Source organism: Oncorhynchus mykiss, chromosome 18 (genome assembly GCF_013265735.2).
Source record: "Oncorhynchus mykiss isolate Arlee chromosome 18, USDA_OmykA_1.1, whole genome shotgun sequence".
NCBI classification, from domain to species: Eukaryota; Metazoa; Chordata; class Actinopteri; order Salmoniformes; family Salmonidae; genus Oncorhynchus; species Oncorhynchus mykiss.
In genome coordinates this window covers 15,076,103-15,086,102 of record NC_048582.1, presented here as the reverse complement: position 1 = coordinate 15,086,102, position 10,000 = coordinate 15,076,103, and the positions used below count along the sequence as shown (strand labels likewise).

At 45.7% G+C, this 10,000-nt stretch overlaps 1 protein-coding gene across 9 annotated transcripts in view; it reads right to left on the bottom strand.

Moving 5' to 3' along the window:
- Positions 1 to 10,000, bottom strand: part of LOC110495438 (tensin) — a 225,381-nt gene that overhangs the window by 47,232 nt on the left and 168,149 nt on the right. For all 9 annotated transcript variants that reach the window (XM_036951922.1, XM_036951925.1, XM_036951926.1 and 6 more), the window contains 7 exons: positions 9,054 to 9,225; positions 8,850 to 8,900; positions 8,485 to 8,607; positions 6,440 to 6,504; positions 1,818 to 1,901; positions 158 to 270; position 1 (listed from right to left, as the gene is read on the bottom strand). The exon at position 1 is cut by the window's left edge and continues 60 nt beyond it. In XM_036951922.1, coding sequence (XP_036807817.1) covers position 1; positions 158 to 270; positions 1,818 to 1,901; positions 6,440 to 6,504; positions 8,485 to 8,607; positions 8,850 to 8,900; positions 9,054 to 9,225 — 609 coding nt within the window. The remainder of the gene's footprint in view (positions 2 to 157; positions 271 to 1,817; positions 1,902 to 6,439; positions 6,505 to 8,484; positions 8,608 to 8,849; positions 8,901 to 9,053; positions 9,226 to 10,000) is intronic.

The window sequence follows — 10,000 nt, the reverse complement described above, 5'->3', positions numbered from 1 at the left end:
CCTGCGATGGGAAGAAAAGAAGAAAAAGTATTCCAAAATGAAAACATTATTTATACTCATTGAATGAAAGGCATTGAAGAAAAAATTAAGATACAAAAAAAATGAATCATTAATAATCTCTAATAATGAAATAAAGGCTATCCTGTTGCAGACTCACCTCCTTTGGACTCGAAGTTGGGAATGCCGTGCATGATGACGTGGTGCAGGAACAGAGGCTTGTTGTTAATCTTGATGTGGCCAGAGAGCAGACCACTGAAGTAACGCACATACCTACACACATCCACACAACACAGTCACAGCGTGAAACAGAGGGACAATCCTTCAGTGTCATGCACCATGAGTCTGGCAAGCAAGACTAGCAAGCACGCCCCATCTATTATCAAAGAGGCTTCGCACACTATGGAGATGTCAGAGTGAATTGGAGTGTATGAGGACCAGGCCGCTCTGCCTGCCAGGCAGGGAGGGGTATGCTGTGCTGTGTTGGTGAGCTCTGCCTGCCAGGCAGGGGCATGTTGTGTTGTGTTGGTGAGCTCTGCCTGCCAGGCAGGGGAATGTTGTGTTGTGTTGGTGAGCTCTGCCTGCCAGGCAGCCTGTTAATGATACTAATGATGATCATGCAGAGTGTGACTTCTGTTCCAGAGGTCGGCCCATCTCCCCACCACCCCTTTGCTCCCCCTGCGCTCCGCTGGCAGCCGCCAGATGGTTCGGTCTCCCAAATGAAATTAGGTCGGAGCAGGAAGCAATCACAGACCAGCTGGGTTGTGTAAGGAGCTCCCTGTGTAACAGCGGGGTCACGCCGGAAAACACGGCCACACAGATTCTGACATATTACAGTTACTACTGTACAGAGATATATATATATATATATATATAATGTTGGGCTGCCACAGAGATCAAGTCTGGACAACCATCCGCCATTTTGGCTCAGAACATTCCACTCAAGGATCTAACCTAGATTCTAATCTAGAGTGGACTTTCCTCACAAGAATGTTGATGATGATTTGATAGTGGTGCGTTTCTACGGCAGCGTAGCAGTGCTGAGATCCACCCCCCCTCCCAATGTTAATGTGACACATGCCAGACCATAATAAGTTCAGACTGCGGGGAACTGGCTGGGGGATAATTATATCTGAGTAAGGAAACAGCAGCTGGTCAGAGGCCTAGTGCTGCTACTGCTGCTGTTGCCTGCTGGATACACCTGGGGTTCCCTTATCTGCCACAAACTATGGATCCCGGATCAGTTTGTATTTACTCAGTAATGACCTATGGCTAGGACTGGATCTGACCCAAAATCAGTTCTAAGCGCCACCAAGAGTTCCCTTACAAAGCCACCTGTTCAGCATGCCAGATCACTGAGGAGGGGAGGAAGGAACGATGGATAGTAGTGTCAGAATGAACTCTGAAAACCATGTAACCTTTCAGCGCTCAGTGGAATCCTGGAGAATACAAAAAGCTGCTAGGCTTTCCAAAAAACATTATTCCTCAATTATGTCAATTAGGCTTCATTGGGAGGATTAAGGGAACAAAAAGACAGAGGTATTTCCTGTTTGGGACGCACTGGGAGCGAGCGACTGAGGAGAGGAGGATAGCCTTTGAAACAGTGAGAGTTACACCAGGTCATCCATTGACTGGATTTCACTCTGAGAAGTCACGCCCATCCCTTTACCCTTGTTGACTTCTTCAATGAACAGAATGAAGGATACACATTCTAAGAATGGAATCCAGCCGGTTGCTCTCACCAAGGGATCAAACTCATCCAGCCTATAGGAAGTTGTAGAGTGCAAAAACAAGAAGTGAGCTAGTAAGTGGTAACTGACCTTCTCTGCGACGGTTGACCCACAGGAAGTGCTTTGTCTTCGTAGAAGCGCCTCATGGCGAACCTGTCCAGTGCCTGGTCAGCACTGAAGACCACAGGAGAGACAAAGGTCATGATCGGCTCTTCTTCACTGAACACATACAATATACTATACAATAAGTTTGCCCTGAAATGACCCTGAAAAGTGTCCTTACGTTGTCTTCTCCCTTAAAAAACATCATTAATCGACCGTGTCCCTTAAGAAGTGTCCTTAATCTACAGCTTTTCATCTTTTGCCATCCCCACAATGCTACATTATCCCAGTATTATTATCTGATCAATGTACAGATGTAGGATCTTAATTTGATCACCCTGTTGCAGGAAAACTTTCCTGAAATGCAGGAAATGTTTAATTTATAGTGTATTTGAGATTAAAAAGTATTCTGAAGTTCAAAAATGTCCATGAATTATAATCCACATAATAATTCAAAAATGTTGACCTTTCCTATTCCTTAGTGAAAGTGTAAGATTGTAAGTCCCATCCCCCACCCTGAAACATCTGGAGTCTTTACAGGGCATGACATATGTACTGTAAATGTTCCTCTTTATTGACCAAAAATACACCAGAGCCTGAGCAGAATGTTTTGGCATAACAACCACATCAGTGTTTAATTTGAGGCCCGATCCCGATTCCCTTTGGCCTATCTATCTGTTACAGATCTACGTGCTTGTCCTGACATCACCCCAAGTTTTTGTCTTTAAACCGACAGTTTACTTGCTGAATTGACTGCCTTCAATTCCAATTGAAAACTCAAAGTAAACATATAGAATGGACAAATGTCTGTTTGTATTCATCTGGAAATATCTGGGAACTTTAAGGATGTACGGAACTTCAAGCATGGTGGTGATATTGAATGAATACATTGTTCCATGTTGACTAATAACAAACAGGGTACATGAGGTCAGTTTGTCTGAGGTCAGAAGTCTCTGGTACCTGGCTGATATGTTGACTAATAACAAACAGGGTACATGAGGTCAGTTTGTCTGCAGTCAGAAGTCTCTGGTACCTGGCTGATATGTTGACTAATAACAAACAGGGTACATGAGGTCAGTTTGTCTGCAGTCAGAAGTCTCTGGTACCTGGCTGATATGTTGACTAATAACAAACAGGGTACATGAGGTCAGTTTGTCTGAGGTCAGAAGTCTCTGGTACCTGGCTGATATGTTGACTAATAACAAACAGGGTAAATGAGGTCAGTTTGTCTGCAGTCAGAAGTCTCTGGTACCTGGCTGATATGTTGACTAATAACAAACAGGGTACATGAGGTCAGTTTGTCTGAGGTCAGAAGTCTCTGGTACCTGGCTGATATGTTGACTAATAACAAACAGGGTACATGAGGTCAGTTTGTCTGCAGTCAGAAGTCTCTGGTACCTGGCTGATATGTTGACTAATAACAAACAGGGTACATGAGGTCAGTTTGTCTGCAGTCAGAAGTCTCTGGTACCTGGCTGATATGTTGACTAATAACAAACAGGGTACATGAGGTCAGTTTGTCTGAGGTCAGAAGTCTCTGGTACCTGGCTGATATGTTGACTAATAACAAACAGGGTACATGAGGTCAGTTTGTCTGCAGTCAGAAGTCTCTGGTACCTGGCTGATATGTTGACTAATAACAATCAGGGTACATGAGGTCAGTTTGTCTGCGGTCAGAAGTCTCTGGTACCTGGCTGATATGTTGACTAATAACAAACAGGGTACATGAGGTCAGTTTGTCTGCAGTCAGAAGTCTCTGGTACCTGGCTGATATGTTGACTAATAACAAACAGGGTACATGAGGTCAGTTTGTCTGCAGTCAGAAGTCTCTGGTACCTGGCTGATATGTTGACTAATAACAAACAGGGTACATGAGGTCAGTTTGTCTGAGGTCAGAAGTCTCTGGTACCTGGCTGATATGTTGACTAATAACAAACAGGGTACATGAGGTCAGTTTGTCTGCAGTCAGAAGTCTCTGGTACCTGGCTGATATGTTGACTAATAACAAACAGGGTAAATGAGGTCAGTTTGTCTGCGGTCAGAAGTCTCTGGTACCTGGCTGATATGTTGACTAATAACAAACAGGGTACATGAGGTCAGTTTGTCTGCAGTCAGAAGTCTCTGGTACCTGGCTGATATGTTGACTAATAACAAACAGGGTACATGAGGTCAGTTTGTCTGCAGTCAGAAGTCTCTGGTACCTGGCTGATATGTTGACTAATAACAAACAGGGTACATGAGGTCAGTTTGTCTGAGGTCAGAAGTCTCTGGTACCTGGCTGATATGTTGACTAATAACAAACAGGGTACATGAGGTCAGTTTGTCTGCAGTCAGAAGTCTCTGGTACCTGGCTGATATGTTGACTAATAACAAACAGGGTACATGAGGTCAGTTTGTCTGCGGTCAGAAGTCTCTGGTACCTGGCTGATATGTTGACTAATAACAAACAGGGTACATGAGGTCAGTTTGTCTGCGGTCAGAAGTCTCTGGTACCTGGCTGATATGTTGACTAATAACAAACAGGGTACATGAGGTCAGTTTGTCTGCAGTCAGAAGTCTCTGGTACCTGGCTGATATGTTGACTAATAACAAACAGGGTACATGAGGTCAGTTTGTCTGCAGTCAGAAGTCTCTGGTACCTGGCTGATATGTTGACTAATAACAAACAGGATACATGAGATCAGTTTGTCTGAGGTCAGAAGTCTCTGGTACCTGGCTGATATGTTGACTAATAACAAACAGGGTACATGAGGTCAGTTTGTCTGCAGTCAGAAGTCTCTGGTACCTGGCTGATATGTTGACTAATAACAAACAGGGTACATGAGGTCAGTTTGTCTGAGGTCAGAAGTCTCTGGTACCTGGCTGATATGTTGACTAATAACAAACAGGGTACATGAGGTCAGTTTGTCTGCAGTCAGAAGTCTCTGGTACCTGGCTGATATGTTGACTAATAACAAACAGGGTACATGAGGTCAGTTTGTCTGAGGTCAGAAGTCTCTGGTACCTGGCTGATATGTTGACTAATAACAAACAGGGTACATGAGGTCAGTTTGTCTGCAGTCAGAAGTCTCTGGTACCTGGCTGATATGTTGACTAATAACAAACAGGGTACATGAGGTCAGTTTGTCTGCGGTCAGAAGTCTCTGGTACCTGGCTGATATGTTGACTAATAACAAACAGGGTACATGAGGTCAGTTTGTCTGAGGTCAGAAGTCTCTGGTACCTGGCTGATATGTTGACTAATAACAAACAGGGTACATGAGGTCAGTTTGTCTGCAGTCAGAAGTCTCTGGTACCTGGCTGATATGTTGACTAATAACAATCAGGGTACATGAGGTCAGTTTGTCTGAGGTCAGAAGTCTCTGGTACCTGGCTGATATGTTGACTAATAACAAACAGGGTACATGAGGTCAGTTTGTCTGAGGTCAGAAGTCTCTGGTACCTGGCTGATATGTTGACTAATAACAAACAGGGTACATGAGGTCAGTTTGTCTGCAGTCAGAAGTCTCTGGTACCTGGCTGATATGTTGACTAATAACAATCAGGGTACATGAGGTCAGTTTGTCTGCGGTCAGAAGTCTCTGGTACCTGGCTGATATGTTGACTAATAACAAACAGGGTACATGAGGTCAGTTTGTCTGCAGTCAGAAGTCTCTGGTACCTGGCTGATATGTTGACTAATAACAAACAGGGTACATGAGGTCAGTTTGTCTGAGGTCAGAAGTCTCTGGTACCTGGCTGATATGTTGACTAATAACAAACAGGGTACATGAGGTCAGTTTGTCTGCAGTCAGAAGTCTCTGGTACCTGGCTGATATGTTGACTAATAACAATCAGGGTACATGAGGTCAGTTTGTCTGCGGTCAGAAGTCTCTGGTACCTGGCTGATATGTTGACTAATAACAAACAGGGTACATGAGGTCAGTTTGTCTGCAGTCAGAAGTCTCTGGTACCTGGCTGATATGTTGACTAATAACAAACAGGGTACATGAGGTCAGTTTGTCTGCAGTCAGAAGTCTCTGGTACCTGGCTGATATGTTGACTAATAACAATCAGGGTACATGAGGTCAGTTTGTCTGCGGTCAGAAGTCTCTGGTACCTGGCTGATATGTTGACTAATAACAAACAGGGTACATGAGGTCAGTTTGTCTGCAGTCAGAAGTCTCTGGTACCTGGCTGATATGTTGACTAATAACAAACAGGGTACATGAGGTCAGTTTGTCTGCAGTCAGAAGTCTCTGGTACCTGGCTGATATGTTGACTAATAACAAACAGGGTACATGAGGTCAGTTTGTCTGCAGTCAGAAGTCTCTGGTACCTGGCTGATATGTTGACTAATAACAAACAGGGTACATGAGGTCAGTTTGTCTGAGGTCAGAAGTCTCTGGTACCTGGCTGATATGTTGACTAATAACAAACAGGGTACATGAGGTCAGTTTGTCTGCAGTCAGAAGTCTCTGGTACCTGGCTGATATGTTGACTAATAACAAACAGGGTACATGAGGTCAGTTTGTCTGAGGTCAGAAGTCTCTGGTACCTGGCTGATATGTTGACTAATAACAAACAGGGTACATGAGGTCAGTTTGTCTGCAGTCAGAAGTCTCTGGTACCTGGCTGATATGTTGCTGTAATGCATGTAGGCAGCCACCACCACTCCTGTCCTCCCACGGTTCCCCTGCAGAAAGAGAGAGGGGTAGGGGGAGAGAGAGGGAGATATGGGGGAGGGGAGAGAGGGGGGAGAGGGAGAGAGAGGGAGGGAGAGGGGAGAGGGAGAGAGGGGGGTGAGGGAGAGAGAGGGGGGAGAGGGAGAGAGAGGGGTAGGGGGAGAGAGGGGGGAGAGGGAGAGAGAGGGAGGGACAGGGGAGAGGGAGAGAGGGGGGAGAGGGAGAGAGAGGGGGGAGAGGGAGAGAGAGGGGTAGGGGGAGAGAGGGGGAGAGGGGGTGAATAGGGGGGAGAGAGGGAGATATACTTTTTGAGAAAGAATACAAGGCTATTTTTAGTTACACACTTGAAGGCTGAATAATGTTTGTACCTGCAGTGTAGTCATGTAAATGCTGTACAGTGAGTTAGATTTGAGTGACCAGGCTATTTTCAAGCCAAACTGTCACAGATGGAATGTGATCAAACTGCCTTGTTCCATTTATCACAATGACATTGTTTGTGGTCAAATTCAACTGAAGATAGAAATGCAACACTACCGGAGAAACCTTTGACCCTCAACTCTGAAACAGCAAGTGGAACATTTCTGACTGGGGCGATAACAAATAGCATTTAATCAAATTAGGCGTTTCTGAATGGAAGCAGTTCTTCCATCTTGACCAAAAGCTTCAATTTCAGGACGAGGGGGAAAATAAGTGTTGGTAACCATGGGGATGCTCTGTTTGCTACCACTTGTTGTACATATTGAATAAAATGTTCCCCCCACAGACTTATCAAGTTACTACTCACTATTCAGCTACATTGACTCAAAGTCTTTAACACTGATTGATAGAGACTTAGTCGTTTTTTGGTGAGTTACTGTTGTTGACATTGGATCATTCATGACAAGTTGTATGATGAATCATTGGGCCTGAGAGGTTGGAGGAGGAGGATGTGCTGCCAAAACACAGGCAGCAGCAGCAACAGCCTCTATTAGAATCAAATGACTCTCATGTTCACTGGATTTCTTTGTGATATACAGCTTCAGTCTAACAGTCTGCAGTTAAGAACCATTTAAGTGTTTTACCAGCAATACTAGAATGTGGAGGACTTGTCTTCCAACTACAAGACAGCTTGATTATCCCACTTTGTCCAATGAGGTACAGGGAAACAGTTTGGTGTTTTACCTCCTTACCAATGAGGATGGAGGACCCTCTACTGTCCTTAACACAGTGGACCACGGCATACTGTAACACTCCCGGGAAGAAACCCTTCCTTCCTCCCTTCCCTGGAGTGATCAGAGATCTGTAAGACCACGGGACCCTGTTCCAATACCCTGACTATGTATCCTTCCTTCCTCCCTTCCCTGGAGGGATCAGAGATCTGTAAGACCACGGGACCCTGTTCCAATACTTTGACTATGTATCCTTCCTTCCTCCCTTCCCTGGAGTGATCAGAGATCTGTAAGACCACTGGACCCTGTTCCAATACCCTGACTATGTATCCTTCCTTCCTCCCTTCCCTGGAGTGATCAGAGATCTGTAAGACCACAGGACCCTGTTCCAATACCCTGACTATGTATCCTTCCTTCCTCCCTTCCCTGGAGTGATCAGAGATCTGTAGGGTTCCAATACCCTGACTAGAGATCTGTAGGGTTCCAATACCCTGACTATGTATCCTTCCTTCCTCCCTTCCCTGGAGTGATCAGAGATCTGTAAGACCACGGGACCCTGTTCCAATACTTTGACTATGTATCCCTCCTTCCTTCCCTGGAGTGATCAGAGATCTGTAAGACCACGGGACCCTGTTCCAATACTTTGACTATGTATCCCTCCTTCCTTCCCTGGAGTGATCAGAGATCTGTAAGACCACGGGACCCTGTTCCAATACTTTGACTATGTATCCCTCCTTCCTTCCCTGGAGTGATCAGAGATCTGTAAGACCACGGGACCCTGTTCCAATACTTTGACTATGTATCCCTCCTCCCTTCCCTGGAGTGATGTGTCCGACCACCTACCTTGTTGTGAAGCACCACTACATTGTGTTGGTCAGCGTTGAGCCAGGTGTCCATGGCCTTGCACATGCTGCAGATCTTATCCAGGGCAGGAGCATAATGGTCTGGCCAGCCAAACTCCAGCACCTACAGGGGGCCACACAGACCACTATCACATATCAACACTTCCACCGCTACCATTGCATTTAGGAGAGTTGTGTGTGTGTGTGTGTGTGTGTGTGTGTGTGTGTGTGTGTGTGTGTGTGTGTGTGTGTGTGTGTGTGTGTGTGTGTGTGTGTGTGTGTGTGTGTGTGTGTGTGAGTGTGTGTGTGTGTGTGTGTGTATGTGTGTGTGTGTGTGTGTGCGCGTGCGTATTTGTGTGTGTATACCTTGTGGTTAAGCTTGGTGATGTCATTCCTCCGCTCGCTTAGGTTGAGGAGCTGAAATCACAAAATCCACACCAATAAGCATGAGAACGATTTCAGGAAACAGTTGTACATCAGCAACAGGACGTGACAGGGTGCATGAAAAGCCACCACACCAACAGACAGGCCCGGTAGTGAGGTAGAGCAGTGGCAGGACAGGGGTCTCACCAGATAGTGTTCCCCGTGTTTGGAGGCCAGCATGGAGGCCACCTCCTTGATGTTGGAGGTGTAGCTGCGCTCCTCCGCTCCGCTGGGGAAGGAGACAGAGATGATCCTCTCGGTGATGTACACCAGGTCCACCTCATAGTTCTCATCCATGGCCTGCAGCAGACTGATACTCCTGGGGAGAGGAGAGAGGAGAGAGAAGAGAGGAGAGAGGAGAGAGGAGGAGATGAGAAGAGTGAGGAGATGAGGGGAGAGGAGAAGGGAGGAGGGGATAGATAGTTAGAGAGGTGATGTACACCAGGGCCACCACATAGTCCTTCTCCAGTACTGAGTGCTGAGTGCTGATCTAGGATCAGCTTCTCCCTGTCCATATAACCTTGCTCCTTATGATCTAAAAGGTCAAACTGATCATAGATCACCGCTGCTACTCTGTATGAATATGGCCCGTGATATCTTACAGGGTTTGTACATCAGCACTAGTCTATGAAGCTCTTCCTTGGTGGCTCTTGTGTGTGGTATCTATTATCTAGCATATCTTTGATGTATGAGTCTTCAGTACTGACAAACCGATGTGATTTATGTCTATGGTAATTGGAAAGTGGCGTCACATGATAACACACATGTTTTCATAAACATCTTCAGTCCTAGTTTTTCAGTTCAGAAGAAAGTGTTCTGGAATGATCCAAGCGAGTATTGCGCAATCATTCTGATCAGCTCCCCAAATCCCGACTCCCAGCTGGCTGTTAGATGGGAAACGTAGCTGGAGAAACAGGCATGGTTGTCACAGTGATCTGACAACAGGATAGAATACATCCTGATGGGGTTTTGATAGGCCTGTGTCCATGGATTTCAGTGTGTGTTGAGCGCTATGGGCATCAATGAACCGAAACGTGAGGTCAGAGAAATAGGTGTAAACGTGGCTGTATACTGCAGTAGATGAGGAATAGTGA